Source organism: Podarcis melisellensis (assembly GCF_964234715.1).
Source record: "Podarcis melisellensis genome assembly, chromosome: 7".
Classification (NCBI taxonomy): Eukaryota; Metazoa; Chordata; class Lepidosauria; order Squamata; family Lacertidae; genus Podarcis; species Podarcis melisellensis.
The window spans coordinates 66347268-66362972 of NC_138539.1; the positions used below are offsets into that span (position 1 = coordinate 66347268).

At 41.3% G+C, this 15705-nt stretch overlaps 1 protein-coding gene across 4 annotated transcripts in view; it reads left to right on the forward strand.

The window, feature by feature from the left end:
• Positions 1-15705, forward strand: part of BCL2 (BCL2 apoptosis regulator) — a 133378-nt gene that overhangs the window by 9354 nt on the left and 108319 nt on the right. Inside the window, exon 3 of one of the 4 annotated variants that reach the window (XM_081918343.1) lies at positions 9817-9924. The exons of the other annotated variants lie outside the window; for them this stretch is intronic. Within the exon in view, the coding sequence (XP_081774469.1) occupies positions 9817-9822 (6 nt within the window). The 3' untranslated portion in view covers positions 9823-9924. Of the gene's footprint in view, positions 1-9816; positions 9925-15705 lie in introns of those variants that run through there. 4 annotated transcript variants of the gene reach the window in all.

Here is a 15705-nt window from a genome sequence, read left to right on the forward strand (position 1 = left end):
TATCTTCCTCTTATCATTATTTATTAATCACCTTCTGCGTATCTCAAGGTGAGCTACTAAATGTAATAGGAACAACGAAAGCAGTACAAAAATAGCAGAATGATATTATTATTGTATATTATTATCAGGTTTTCTTTCAGAGGTGAATTGTATAAGGTTCTAAAGATAACTGTCAGGTATGATTAAGACTGTAATAGGCCTAACACTGGCATACAGCAGAGGAGACTTAGGCCTGAGGTCTTGTTTCAAAAGGCATGAATGTTGTTGTTGTTTTTCTTGAATTCATCTCAGTGGTTGGAAAACACATTGCTTATAGTGGGTTCATTCTGGTGTATTTGACCAGACAATGAACCTTTCTTACTGAAGAAGAAAGTGTTTTGTTTGCAATGGGAACAAGGGTATGCATGCTGTTTCAAAACAACTGATTCCAGCTTAATGCAAGTGACTCTTGAAAGCAAATACTTGTTTTCAGGTAGATTATTTAAGAAGAGGAAAAGTGGACAGAGGAGCTTGGTTAAAGAGCATCTAGCCACCCGGGCATGAAGTGTCTGCTAATTATTTGTAGGCATTTACCGAACAAAAACTGAACCTTAACGACAAATTCCTCCTTTTGTTTTCTGCAAGCTGGGACCTGAACTGTTCTACATATCCTCCTTTTCTCAGACAAATGGGGAAAGAAAGTTTATGCTTCACTTCATATCTCCATGCAGCAAATGCTGGTTCTGGAGGTCTGTGGCCAAACAGTAATAAATACCGTATCCATTAGAAGGGAGTTGAGCTTACTGGCAACACAGCACACATATTTCTGAGGGCAGTTTGGGGACAGTGTTTTTCATTCCGTGTATAACAATATGACAGATGGAGGTGCGCGATGTTGTAAATCTTCACAACAGGAATAGCATATAAGAACACTTGGCAAATGCAGTTGTTGATGGATTAGGGATTTGTCCTTTGATTTCATTAACAATTTGATTTTTAGAACTCTGTTCCTGAGAGTGTACACGGTTTGACAACTTTTGCAAGTTGAATTAATTATTTGACTGTGATCCTGACCTCGCTTGGGAGTCATTGCCATCCAACTAGACTTACTTCTGAATGGACATGTATAGGATTTCACTGTTAGTCAGAATCCAACCTATGGTTCAAGACAACTTCATTTTCACTGAATCTGAAGAGTTCAGGGATTGTTTTTTAAATGCCAAAAGTTTCAGAGACTAGATCTATAAGGCAGCATGCAGAAAGTAGTGTGCAGACAGTACACATATCTCTTGGATCAAGGCTAGGTGATTTGAATTATTTGAAATACTTGTTTCAGCTCATATCTACTCTAGTCCATTGGCAAATGCTTCAGTATTAGTTAAAAACATTTAAGCATGCAGTACTAGCTGAATAGACTACCAAAGTCGTGACTCTTAAGATTGATTCAGGTTTCTGCAGTTGTATACATTAATCTAGCTGTAAAAGACTGGCTGTGTATACAATATATATTTTAAAACCGTTTCAGATCTGTTTTAACTATTATAACTCCCCCAACGGGCTAAGGATAAAAAACATTTTCAGCAGTCTCCAGAAACTCTTAGGAATCCCATATGGACAATAGTTTACATTTGTAATGTAGGTGTACCTGTGAGACAAATAATATTTAACTGATGTCCACGAATGGAGCAATAGATAGACTAGAGCTTTAGACTAGAGCAATGATATAATTTTTCCTACTCTCCACTAAGGGGACAATCCTATGGTGAGATCCTCTGGGATGAGGGATGAGTGGCTCAGGATGAGGAGAATTATACTACCGTAATTTTCACCCCCAGAGGCACACTCCATTGTCTCTCAAGACAGATGAATGCCAACATCATGCATGTTTCATATTATACATGCATTCCCTTTAGGGTTTCCTAAAATAACTAGCATATAAACAGGTGCATACAACAGTGTATAAAACCTGTATAAAAATACTAACACACATGTATACTAATAAAATTATGCTGCAAGAAAGTATGGGACTTGGCTCTTAGGTATGTATAGAGTTTGTATTTTTTGCATACAATTTTGCATAGATTTTCACACCCCACACCCCACCTCAGACATAAGCAAGGTGCTCAGCGAAAGAGGCAGTCTGATGTAGTCAAAGCCTGATCATGTTGGACGTGCCGACCTTTATATATGAATCCATTTGAGACAGATTTCTCCTCCATCCCTATCTGCCTCTCAGTGCTGTCCAGTGAGGACTTGGGGCCTTCCTCTTCCATAGCTTCTGGCTTAACAGCGGCAGCCGAGTCCTGCCTCCCACCCAACGCCTCAGTGGCCATGTCGGCAGCTTTGAAGGGGAAAAGAGTTTTCAGGCTGACGCTCTGACAACTCTAAAAAACAAATGTTTAGAAATCTGCCTGCTCAGAATTGTTAATAATCAAACAGTGAAGGCCGAAACAATTTCAGCCAAGCTATTCACATGAGAAATTTATTTACTGTCAGTTTCTGATCAAAGCTTACTCCCTCCCTGCTACATTCCCCTTTGTGGGTGTAATTTGGGAGGTGAAATTACTCTCAGGGGAGATGCACATGCCATAAAGACCCTTCCTAAAGTAGTTGCTCCCTTGAAAACAATCGTACTGCCATTAGATCTTAAGGGGTGGGGAGAGTTTTTCAACCCTGATTCAGAACATCTTCTAAGGCTAGTCGCATTACAGGGCAATAACATACAGTGTAAGTCATAGATAAATGGTCATAGAGAAATAACGCATTTGACTAACACATAGCTGACATGGGGAACAGTTTTTAAGTTTTTCAGCTGCTTTTCTTATGCAGTAATATGTACCAAATGACTTTCTGTTGACAGTCTTTCTCATAATTGTCTTTATGTTGATGGCAGAAACATTGCAATTGGAAACCAAAATTTTGGGGGTTTTACTGAGCGTGACATAGCCAAGTAGTCAGTTTGTGTGTGGTGCCTTTAATATGTTGAAAACCTTTACGTCAAAGTCAGGAAAGAGAAGCACTTTCTGAGTTTACCCCAACCCTCAAAACGCAATTGCTATTATTCAAACATTTTTTCTTTTTATTTTTTAACAAATTACAAACTACAGGAACTCTGGATTTTACATCAAATGTATCTCAACGAGTGTGGTACAATATTTAAATCTTTGTTCTTGTTATCTGCTTTGAGCCCTATGGATGGGTGATGACTCAGAAGAAGTTTATATAGAGTAACTAACAGTTAACCAGTCTAACAGGATACTCAGTGTGACAATTACTAAATTTTAAATAAAAAGGTTTGCAGTGTGTAGTTATAGTCTATGATGCAAGGAAAACTAGTTGCACCTGAGGGCAGAATTACGTATTACAAAGCAAACACATTCTTACTCCTTGTAATATTAAATCTCCCTAGGAATTGGCTTCCACACAGGGCTGGTTTTTTAAAAATTGTTTCCCCCTAACCAGGCTTTGAGACCAGAAAGAGCTTGGTGTGAGGAAATTGGCAATGTATAATAATAATAATAATAATAATAATAATAATAATAATTGTTGTTGTTTTAATTTATATCCCGCCCATCTGACTGGGTTTCCCCAGCCACTCTGGGCAGCTTACAGCTTATATAAAAACACAACAAAACATCAAACATTAAAAAACAAAATAGCCTATACAATCAACAAACCAATAGATCAATAGAAAACAACAACAACAACCAGTCTAACTAAACATTTAACCAACACCAACTGGACAAAAACAAAATAGAGGAACCAAAATTAGAACCATTTAAAACATTTTAGCCAATTGCCCCAACCTAAGAGTTATTCTCTCCTGCCAACCTAGCAGTTCGAAAACATGTCAGTGCAAGTAGATAAATAGGTACCGCTCTGGTGGGAAGGTAAACGGCGTTTCCGTGTGCTGCTCTGAAGTGGCTTAGTCATGCTGGCCACATGACCCAGAAGCTGTACGCCGGCTCCCTTGGCCAATAAAGTGAGATGAGCACCGCAACCCCAGAGTCGATCACGACTGGACCTAATGGTCAGGGGTCCCTTTACCTTAAGAGTTATTCCAGCAATGTCCCAGTGGCCTCTCAGGAGCCTCTTTTAGCTGTTCAAAGTGAGTCTGAGCCTCGCCCCTAGGAGACGTGGAAATGGGCTTTGCAGCAGGGAACAGGTCTTTCTTCCAGCACTCATGACAGCAGTAATGTAATTGGAAGCTTGCTGATCTCCCCTGCAGATCCTTCTAACTGATTTCCCCCTTGAGATTCCCTCCTCTCCTTCATTTTTTTGTTAAGCAAAATACATGCCTTTGGGAAACGTGTTTGATAGTTTAACATGCAGTTCTTACCTTAGGGCAGTGGCTCTCAACCTTTTTTGTTAAGCAAAATACATGCCTTTGGGAAACGTTTTTGATAGTTTAACATGCAGTTCTTACCTTAGGGCATTGGTTTTCAACCTTTTTTGTTAAGCAAAATACATGCCTTTGGGAAACGTGTTTGATAGTTTAACATGCAGTTCTTACCTTAGGGCAGTGGTTTTCAACCTTTTTGAGTCCACGCTGGTGCTCTTGACTGTGTGGGAGCCATTTACACTGGGGTTCCATTACAGGACACATTTAAGCAGGGATTCCCTTGTTCTGTACCGGTCCCACTTTGCTTTGCCCCCCATTCTGGCCCACAACCACCCCTTTTCAGGTGCAGTTTTTGGCATGTGTGTAAGTGCGAGCAGCAGGAGGAAGAGCAGGACTCAGGTCAGGCCAGAGAAAAGAGACAGACAGATAAAGAGAGAAAGATTTGCAGATATGCAGGTAAGATAGTTGACGTGAAGAGAGAGAGAGAAAGAGAGCCCTCCTGACCAGTCACGTCTGACCCAATCACCCAAGGATGCCAGGGCACACAGATGGAAAACCTCTGCCTTAGGGAATATAAGAAATCAGTGGATCATTAAGTGCAACCCTATACCTACTGGGTATAGGAGCTAGAGGAGGAAGATAGATGGTGAAGAAAGAGCTGTGTGTGGAGAGGGAGCCTTTCCCCATCCTCTGGACCGCCTGGGAAACTCCACAAACCTGCTGTACCTGAAACTGGATGTGGAGAGAGCAGCTGAATGAGACACACCTGTTGGCAGCCCGAGGAGGCGCCATCCAACTTGGGTCTGCCTGTAAAAAGCAAGTCCAGAGTTAGAGACTTAAGAACCCAGAGGCTGAGATGCAGGGTGTGTCAGGAAGGGAAATGAATCGATACTGATGGCTATATTTTAGTAACTTTGTATTAGCGTAACATTTGTAAATGTAACGGTGTATTTTTGTAATATTTTGTTTTAAGTTAACTCTGTTGTAGCTTCAGTCACTTGTCGTCCACTTAGAAATGTTTTTAAATATGGAAATTAAATAATTAAAGTAGTCCAGATGTTTTGGGCTACAACTCGGATCGATCCCGGCTAGCCCATGCCGAAAGGAGTTCTTGACCAAAGCAACTGGATGGCATCAGGATGACCAAGGATGAGCTATGGGACAGTGGTGGTGGAGTGGACTGTCCTTTAGCTACAGGGCTGACCAAACGCAGAATGTAGCATGTGAACGCCACTACAGTACTAAACTTTTAACTTCTTTAAATTAATCCATACCATAGTGACACAGTGAAAAAGTGGAAGGGAACATCGCCAGCTGTTGTGTTCTGCATTTTTTCTTTTAATTGTCAACTTTAGATGCAGCTGTGTTTTGAGTGGGTAAAAAATTCTGCTCATGGAATGAAACAAAATGGAAAGCAGCGACTCTGATTACTTCCTACTTTTTATGTTTTGCCGGTTTGCAATCTGGCGGCTTAAAGAGTCTGATGGGTAAAAAAAAGGCAGCCTGAGAATTAGACTGAATGAAACCAAGGCAACAACGTTTCTGAGCTTCTGGAATGAAAAGCAAAACCCGGTACTGCCAACTTTTCGACGCCTGGTCACTTTTACAAGTGAGGAAAGCTGCTCATGGTATTTGAATGGATCGTTGTTTTGCTTAAATAGAAATCTGTCGCTGACCTTAACACTGGAAATGGAATAATATGCAAAGGAAGAAGGACCTCAAGCTACTTAGCCATCAATAACAATATATTAGAATATTTAGTCATTTCTTTGAAAAATTTATCGCCTGCCCTTCATCTATATAATGCATAAAATAAAACAAAAATCGTATAATGCACAGTAATAAAAATGCTAAACCCTTCATCAAACAAATGTAACAGCTGCCACAGAACACTAAGGGAACAAAAGAAGCTGGAGTAAAACAAGACGGTATAAATTAAGCCAGCATAAAGTGTACCAGGTCCAAACCCCATTCAGCTGTGGGGCTGCTGCCGCTGTTGTACCTAAGCCTGGCATTAAAAATACTGTAGTATCCTACCAGGTTTCCAGGTGGTGTGACTGAGCTGAACAAGCTTAGGATGCAGCCCAAGTTCTCCCTCTGTAGTCCTGCCCAACTGCACCCCCAGAATGCCCCCCTTTTAGGACTTACACTGGCCTTGACTCCGCCAGCATAAGGCTGAGCTTAGCTGAGCAAATTGCACCGGCATATATTCAGCTGAGCTGGGGTTAGGGACTTAATCCTGGCTTAGCTGGGAGTCAGCTGGCTGAACTGGAGATCCCCTTTATCCTTAGATGTTCATCCCATCTTGCCATAGGGTTGCCTCCTTACCAACTAAAATTTGAATTGCCTGGGCAAGCAAATGATAATGTTGGCACCAGCTGGGCTTTCAAGGGGAGGGAATTTCACAAACATGGTGCCACTGCAGAGAAGACTTTAAAACATGACTACATAATGCACCTCACCCAATGAGAATTAAGGCTAGTGATACTGAAAAGCAATCAAGAGAGAATATACAAGTAATAGTATTTTGGACGGATTGGCCTGTGGTGTACGTAGTTGCATTGCAAAAGTTGCATTGTTTGTTGTCTCTTGAATGGATAGCTTGGATCCCCTAAAGCTCGGGGGGGGGGGGAAGAGACACATACCTCCTCCAGAAAATTATTGGTAATTATTTGCTTGTGGGGTTTTAATAGAATAACTCAGATCGCTGCTTTCTTGGGGCTGGATATAGACTTCACTGCCGCCGTATGAAAAGACTCCTACTATCTACAGAAGGTTTTCAATCCAGCAGAGTTTTGCTGATTCCTTTCTCCCTTGCAGCCTCTAGCATCATTCCCATACAGTTCTGGATAGCCTCCTAATCCTCTGGAACAGTGTGGCTGGTGAAGCCAGGGAGGGCAGGGGTGGTTGGGAAAAGTGTCCCTTCCACTGGCAGAAGCATCCCCAGAGGAGATATTCTTGCTGGCAGAAGCAAAGTCTGTATCCTAGCCATTTTATGTTCCAGACTTAACTGTGCTTGTTGTCTTCCCCCTTGTCCTTAATAATCAGCTGATGACCCTTTACCCATACTTCATGATCATGAGATAGATCCATATGACTTTCCTCCACTGCTCTGTGGTGCAAACAAGGCAGGAGCATGTCAAAACAGATGCTATTTATCTTTATGTATCTACGGGTTTTCCAAGTGTCATCCCACCCACCCACAGTAATACTTTTGGGTCACAGTTCCCGCTTCCAGCAGAAAAACATTATTCTTTTAAAAAAATAATAATTGTGATAAATGCACATTTCTGTGTCCAAGAAGAAAAGTGCAGAGATTTTCTTCTAGGAATTGTTTTTGTGATCTGATAGAAAAAGAAAGGACAGGAACGATAAAACAAGCAAGCAAAAACAAACTGGCCCTCAAATTGTAAGCCTGCCACAAATGATGCGCAAGGGCAACCACATACTCATGAGGTGTCAGATGAAGGGTTACTGAGCACATAAATGTACTGTCTAAAAAAACAGTACAGTGGTACCTCGGGTTACAGAACCTTCAGGTTACAGACGCTTCAGGTTACAGACTCCGCTAACCCAGAAATAGTACCTCGGGTTAAGAACTTTGCTTCAGGATGAGAACAGAAATCGTGAAGCAGCGGCAGCGGGAGGCCCCATTAGCTAAAGTGGTGCTTCAGGTTAAGAACAGTTTCAGGTTAAGAACGGACCTCCATCCTTAACCTGAATCACCAATTTAGCTAATGGAGCCTCCCGCCGCCGCCGCGCGATTTCTGTTCTCATCCTGAAGCAAAGTTCTTAACCTGAGGTACTATTTCTGGGTTAGCGGAGTCTGTAACCTGAAGCATCTGTAACCCGAGGTACCACTGTACTTTCTGTAGGCTGGTGTTCAGCCTACAGAAAGATATATCAGCCAGATGTTGGTGAATGCTAATGCAGTGGAACCTCGGGTTGTGAATGTGATCTGTGCGGGAGGCATGTTCGCAACCCGCACCATTTGCAAACCGCAGCGCTGCGTCTGTGCACGCGTGGTTCGCGATTCGGCCCTTATGCGCAAAGCACGATTTAGCACTTCTGCGCATGCACGAGCACTGAAACCCAGAAGTAATCTGTTCTGGGTTCTGTGTGGTGTGCAACCCGAAATCGCGTAACCTGAAGTGTCTGTAACCCAAGGTACCATTGTAGTTAGGGTGCTCTCAACTTTAAGCCCAGTTGCCATGGTCAATGTAAAGGTGCATTGGTTTGATTACCCTTTTCTGCTATTGCACTGTATTGCTGCTGGTGCTTTGGGTCTATAGTTAAGGTGCTAGAATTGAATTCTATTTGCTCACTTTTCATGGATGGCTTTGCCTTTGGTTGTTGGTTTTGGTTGTTTTTTAACTCTGAAAGGTCATTGATTTGTTTGAATGTGGTACGGTCTTCTCTTGCAGTAACCCAATCAAAAGTGTCCTCCACATTAAACCTTTTTGTCATGGTAATGCTTCTCCTGGGGTTCATGTTTTTGATGTAGAGTTTATTTCAAACCAAAGCAGGTATAGATAATTCAAAGTAGTACCATTGCATGGGAAAACTGTACCATGTCAGGGACTGAATATATAAAGGAATCCCATGTTATGGTGAATTCCGTGTTAGCTAGACCCTGCTAATTCTTATTCCCACTCACCCCTTCTTCCTCCTATTCAGTCAGTGTCTCTACAGTTTTACAGTGATGGGGGATTTTATAAGACCATTAGATAGAACTGTGCTTTTATGTAAAGGATGAATAAAAGTATAATTGAGGAAAGAATTGCCTGGATTTATAAGCTTATAAACAGTTAAACTGCATTTTCATGCTGGTGGTATGTATTTTAAATACTGCATAACTGTGCCTCAATTCTCCTCCAGAGGTTTTGAGATTCATAAGAATAGTTCTTTCAAAAGCCCGTTCAATATTTAAGACTGTGTTTAATGAATGCATGTAAGGCCCCAAAAGCAAGTATAAGTAAAAATTGTGGTTACAGAAATTTTCCTTAATCTGTTTTTTTGAACTCTTGTCTTTCTGCTTGAAATATTTTTTCCATGAACATGTCTCAGTATTTCTGTTTGTCCCATAAAATGCTCACGCTTTGGACAGTTTTAGAATCTGGGAATGACTTCATGCATTCCTTCATTGTTTCTACTTGCTATAAAGGCAACTGCTAGAGTGAAAGGAAGGGCCTTCTTAAGGATGGCACCCATGCTTTGATGTGCTTTTTCACAGACTCACAGAATCATAGAGCTGGAAGGGACCACAAGGGTCATCTAGTCCAACCCTCTGCAAAGCAGGAATCTTTTTACCCATGACCATTTACCATATTTATTCTGCTGTTTTTGTGGGTTTCCTAGCTTTTAGGTTATAGAACTTGGGTGGTTCTGTGTTATGTTGATTCTTGACTTGATTATTGATAATAGAAATGTATTTCAAAGTTCAGAGCTTATCATATGATAAATTACAAGCAAGCACTTGGTGATTTGCATTTCAGATTTAGAGTATGGATCAAAGAAATCATCCTTTAATATTCATGAAGGACAAACTGTGAGACCTGGGAATAGAAAAGCAACAGAACAATTTGTTTTATCCTTCTACTGAGCAGAGCAATAAACTGAAAACATGAATAGATTGAATTGCTGAACTATCTTGAAGTTTTTCGGGGTATGTGGAAATACCAGCTCAAGCAGGCTGTCATTTGTTTAAAGTTGGGGGATATTTTTTGTTTTACCTCTAAAAGAGGCTGTTTTCTTATTTTAGACACACCCTTCATGTTCTTTCCACTGTGCATAGAGGCCCAATGACATGTTGTTCACAATATTCTGATGTCTATTTTTATCCTGCAGCTCTGTTCGTAAACAAAGGCACCACGTGTAATCCCCACCTATCCAGCAGAATTATTTCCATTTTGCCTGGTTTAATTTTGGTCAGAATTGGCATATAAAAGTGTGCTATTTCCATAAAATCATTTGCAGCAGGATGCCTGCAATGTTTGACATGCAGGTCGAAAGTGAGTTTAAACATTTGCCAGGAAATTAAATTGTGAAGGGAAACCTAGACACATTTTAAACAATCAAGACTTAAGGTTTGAAACATCTGCAAGTAAGCTGTTACATGCCTCATGGGTTTTCATTATATTGTTGGGTGTTTTTTCTCTCTTTGCAAACAGTACTGTCCCCACCCACTGCTTTCAGATGAGAAAAGCAGGATGCGCTGATCTTCTCAAGTCATAGACTTCAAGGTGGCAGAAAGCAAAGGTGCAGGCCACTTTTGCTTGTACCTGAATCTTGGCGCATCAGCTGTTGAGTTTAGCCCTGGAAAAGCCTGTGTGAAACCTTCCTCCTGATTTGATAAACCATGTTCCATATTTTTTTTCTCAGAGGCTGTGCTAAAGGTAAAGGTAAAGGGACCCCTGACCATTAGGTCCAGTCGTGACCGACTCTGGGGTTGCGGCACTCATCTCGCTTTATTGGCCAAGGGAGCCGGCATACAGCTTCCGGGTCATGTGGCCAGCATGACTAAGCCACTTCTGGCGAACCAGAGCAGCGCACGGAAACGCTGTTTACCTTCCCGCCAGAGCGGTACCTATTTATCTACTTGCACTTTGACGTGCTTTCGAACTACTAGGTTAGCAGGAGCTGGGACCGAACAACGGGAGCTCACCTTGTTGCAGCCTTTTGATCGGCAAGTCCTAGGCTCTGTGGTTTAACCCACAGCACCACCCGCGTCCCTGGCTTTCTCACCTATCTCCACTTTATTCAGTGATTTGCTTATTATCACTTTCTGCATCTCAATTTTTTATTACACAGTTTTATCTGATGGGATTGTATTTATATTGTGCTGTGTTTTCATCATAGGGTTTAATGCTTTGATCCGAACTTCTGCTTCTCCTCCTCCTCTTGTTGTTTCTGCTTTTTCCTTTATGTCCCATTATATCCTTAGAGTCAGGGAAAAATGACCTCTTCTGTAACCTGCCAAGTATGAACAGGAAAGAACATTATTTTTTGTTCCTGCTGCTTCTGTTGCATAGCTGTGGAACTCCTTTCCCTTAGAGATTAATTTGATCATTTCCTAGAAGTCATGTTAAGACTTCTGTTTCACCTACAGCTGTTGTTCAATATGCATGCCATGGTCTTAGTTTAGAGAGTTTTGATACCTTGAGAAAATAGCATACACAGTCTAAAAAACTCTTTTTGGACAACATCTAATTATTTCTCAGGAGTACCTATATTTCTGTCCATCTCACTGGCTCTACACAGAGTGCCCATTGTAGTCACCAACACAGTGCCCTCCAGATGTTGGAGACTCCATGTCCCATATGTCCCAGCCAGAATGGCCCAGCGTTCAAAATATGCCATTTTGCACCTAACTATTGGCCACTTGTGACCAAGTGAAGATGCCTAATTGCCAGGATGGCGCCTGACGCCTCCACCATCTGGAGGTGCATGCCTGGGAGATCCTTGGATCTTGACTGTTTTCACAACACATCCTGTAGTTATATTTTGTCTGTACAATCAGAATGAAACTCGGGAACTAAAACGTTGTATTGAAAAATACAACTTTCAAGCCATCTGGCTCCAAAATGGCAACCAAGCATTCCATTTTGGCAACTGTAACCCTGATTTAAGGAACCATTTGGTGCCTAGCTGATATACCTGAGTTTCTAACACTGGAACGGTCAATGAGAAGGAATGATGAGAGGTGTAATCCAGTAACATCTGGAGGACCCCTCTGTTATCAACAATGAGATATTTATCAGAGGGAGTACCAAAACACAGATCACTCGGCATAAGAAAGCAAGGTGGCTGGTTGACCAGTGTTGACCATGTTACAATCATTATTATTAGGTATAAAACAGTAAGACAACAGATAGTCTTAAAACTGGGACTCAAAAGAAGTTCTAATCCATTCCATATATGAGTTTAAGTCCATAGATCTTTCTATTTTTAAAGCTGCATGTGTAAATCAATATTTCTGAAACAAGATGTGTGGGGATTCTTGGTTTTAGATTGCTTTTAAGATGTTGCTTGCCACTGCAGGTTTTTATCATTAGTTTCATCATTAGTTCTGTGTATTTCTTTTTTAAATCTGCTGCCTGTGAGAGGTATGCTGTAGTTAATTTAAAAGTATTTTAATCGGTTAATTCACCTGTTTATTGAATTGAGTTTCATAGCCCTGATTAACCTATGTTACTTTTTAAACAATTTCATGTTGGCTCTAGCCAGTAACAGACCTAGTTCTAAATCTTGCATTCCTCATTTCGAAATGGCACCACCAAACCAAGTCTTTGGTGATTTTTGATCCAACAGGCACCAGTATATTGTGTGAATGCAACTTTTAAAATGTTGGGGTCTCATGCCTTGGGCCAGCACATTTCAAATTGTTGTTCCAACCTGACTACAGGTTGCACCTGACAACATGTTTGGGAATTGAAACTCTGGTTCTAAACTAGCCTGCTACTAGGATGTGAATCAGATAACTTAACTGAAATTGTGGGTTCATCAAGTGTCAAATACTCCCATTATCTTCAGAGGCAATAGATTATATTCAGAGCATTGACCTTCTAGATACTAACATGGGTTTTAAACAAAGACCATCCATAGAACTACCAACCAGACAGGTCTCTCCCAGCCATGCCTGAGCATGCCAAGAATTGAACTCAGGACATTCTGCATCCGAAGCAGTCACTCTGCCTCTGAGCTCCAGTCCTTTCCCACAGGAGGTTCTCCTATGGGTCCTTCCACCACTTAGACTGGGGCAGATGATGATTGGGAGGAGAGGTCCAGTTATTGTATCACTTCACATCTCAAATGTCCTCCCTAGAGAAGCTCACCTGTCACCAACTCTGATGTCTATTTTGGTTTCTTTGGTGTTGATGTCTTTATTTGGTGTTTTTAGTTGTCCAGCCCTTCCCAGCATTTTTTACAACTTGTTTTCATATTGCTTTTATAGTTCTGCTGGATTGTACTGATTTTCCTGGCTGTTGCTCCTGTGCTTTTAATGCTTTCTATGGCATTCTTACCATATCGCTTACTGTTTTTAAAGTACGTGGTACTCGTACTCTTGCACTTGCCTATAAAAATAGATTAGAGAGATGGAGCCAGGAGTAGGTAAAATGCGTAGCTGATCTTCAGTTGGTCTTCCAGTGCTTCACCTTTTTGCTTCCGCTTGTGACAAAACTCCCATTTGCTTAGGCACATGCGTTTGGTTGGTTTGTATCCAGCACCCTGTTTTATCTTTTAGTCAGTTTGTCACAAATATAGAAGAAATGTATGCAATCTCCTGGTCCATAAGGTAAGCGGCTATATAATAAAGTCCGAGGATAAGGGATTCAGAAGACCAAAGCTGCAACTGTTCATAGCCAAGAGAGAAGTATGGGCTCAAATAAAAGTCTTCTGGAAGTCATCCCCACCCCCCCTGCAGCCAGTGACCCAGCAAAATGGGCAAGGTGCTTTTCCATTTAAAACAGTTTTGAATGTGAATGCCAAACAAACTACATGAAGGACTGGTTGTACAGATTATGGCAGGCCATAAGCTATGCATTTTAGTTTTTCCTGTAAGAAGTTGTTTCTTGGTAGCTTAGTTCATAGCCCACTAAATCAATGTGAACCTTTCTCTACTCTCCAAGGGATTCTGGATTAGGCCTGGAATGACTTTCAAACAGTGAATTAATTTGATCTTAATGAGAAGCCAAGTGAAATATCCTCTCCAGTCAGTTTCAACAGGATTTAAAAACAAACAAGCTGCAAAATTTATTGTTCCGTTTTTGCATTTTGCTGGGGTGGAACTCAGGTTAAATTCAGTTCAGTAAGCTTGGACTACAACATTAATTTGAGTTGTCTTTCCCAATCATGTATATGTTTATTGTGCTAACGTTAGGGGCCAAATAAGAATCCAGTCCTCCAGGAATTTGTTTATTTTATTGAATTTGCAACAGCGGATCATATTATGGCTTGGGCTGTTAATGGATGTACTGTAGTTAAAATGCAATGATAATTACCGCCAACTGTGCATGCCATTTTATTTCGCCCAGTCTTGCCATAGATGGGAAGATAAGCAGCCAATTAGAATCAAAATGAATAAAGCACAATAGAATTTATATGGACTGAGCTGTACATCAAGAACAGGGACATGAGGAGAGGGAAAGCTTTAAAAAACCTCATGCAAAGCCTAGAGGCAATTGGCTGAGTGCCGTGGCCAGGAATGAAGTTGACAGGGAGGGCTGGAGGCTAGGAAGCTATGGGATTGTGGCCAAGGGAGTAAAGCTGCTGACTTAAACTAGTCATGACTAACTTGTCAGTTGGTTTCAGTGGGCCTACTCTGAGTGTGACCTGGTTGGGATACACACCACATATTAGTCCAGGATCAGGATCCACTATCAGTTCAGAACATGGTAATATCATGCTTCCTGACCCAAATAAGGAGATACATGCATGCAGGCAGACAAATGCAGTATGCAAGTACATCACTTGCTGTACTGTGTCAAAGCTCCAAGGAAAATATCACCCCCATGAGCTTTCAGGCACCAATTAAATAGCAAAGGGCTTTTTTAAAAGGGAGGGGAAAGGGAATTCCAATTGAATTTTTCACTGGATATTCTGCTGGTCTTTGCTTAATTGAGTCTGAGTGTTGCATTTTCTTGTATTCCATTATTGTTTTAATATTTTTTTCCATGAGTTTATTTTTGTGCGGGGTTTTTTTGTTTGTTTTGGTACATACCGTTTATTGAATTTTCAGCATGGGCAGAAATCAGAAGGGCATTTCAGATATGCTTCGAAATGCACACCTGAGAAAGGAAAAGGCAGTTTCTGCATTGTTCAGTGTGCATTTAAATGCACATCCCCATCACTTACCTAGGACACTTAACTTACATGTCCATTAAGATCCTGTTTATCTGCAGCTACTTCTAGATCAGGGGGTCCTGGCGATTTGTCAGCAAGGGCATTTCCTCTCACTTCGGAATTCCTGAATGAGGTTACAGGACACAGCGGGGTTTCCTTCTGGAACATAGAAGAGAACTCAAACTACAGTGGTACCTCGGTTTACGAACTTAATCCGTTCCGGAAGTCCGTTCTTAAACCGAAACTGTTCTTAAACCGAGGCACGCTTTCCCTAATGAGGCCTCCCACTGCTGGTGCCCTTCCACCGTTCAGCTTCCGTTCTTAAACCGAGGTAAAGGTTGCAAACTGGGACACTTGCTTCTAATTTTGTGGAGTTCATAAACCAAATAGTTCGTAAACAGGGCTGTTCTTAAACCGAGGTACCAGTGTACATTAAAATTTCAGCAAGTTTAGTCTCTGTCCTGGCCATGTAGGGCCCAGTGTAGAAGTGATGCCATGTTTAGCATAGTCCCTAGAGAAATTGAAATGCTCAGATGTGTTGA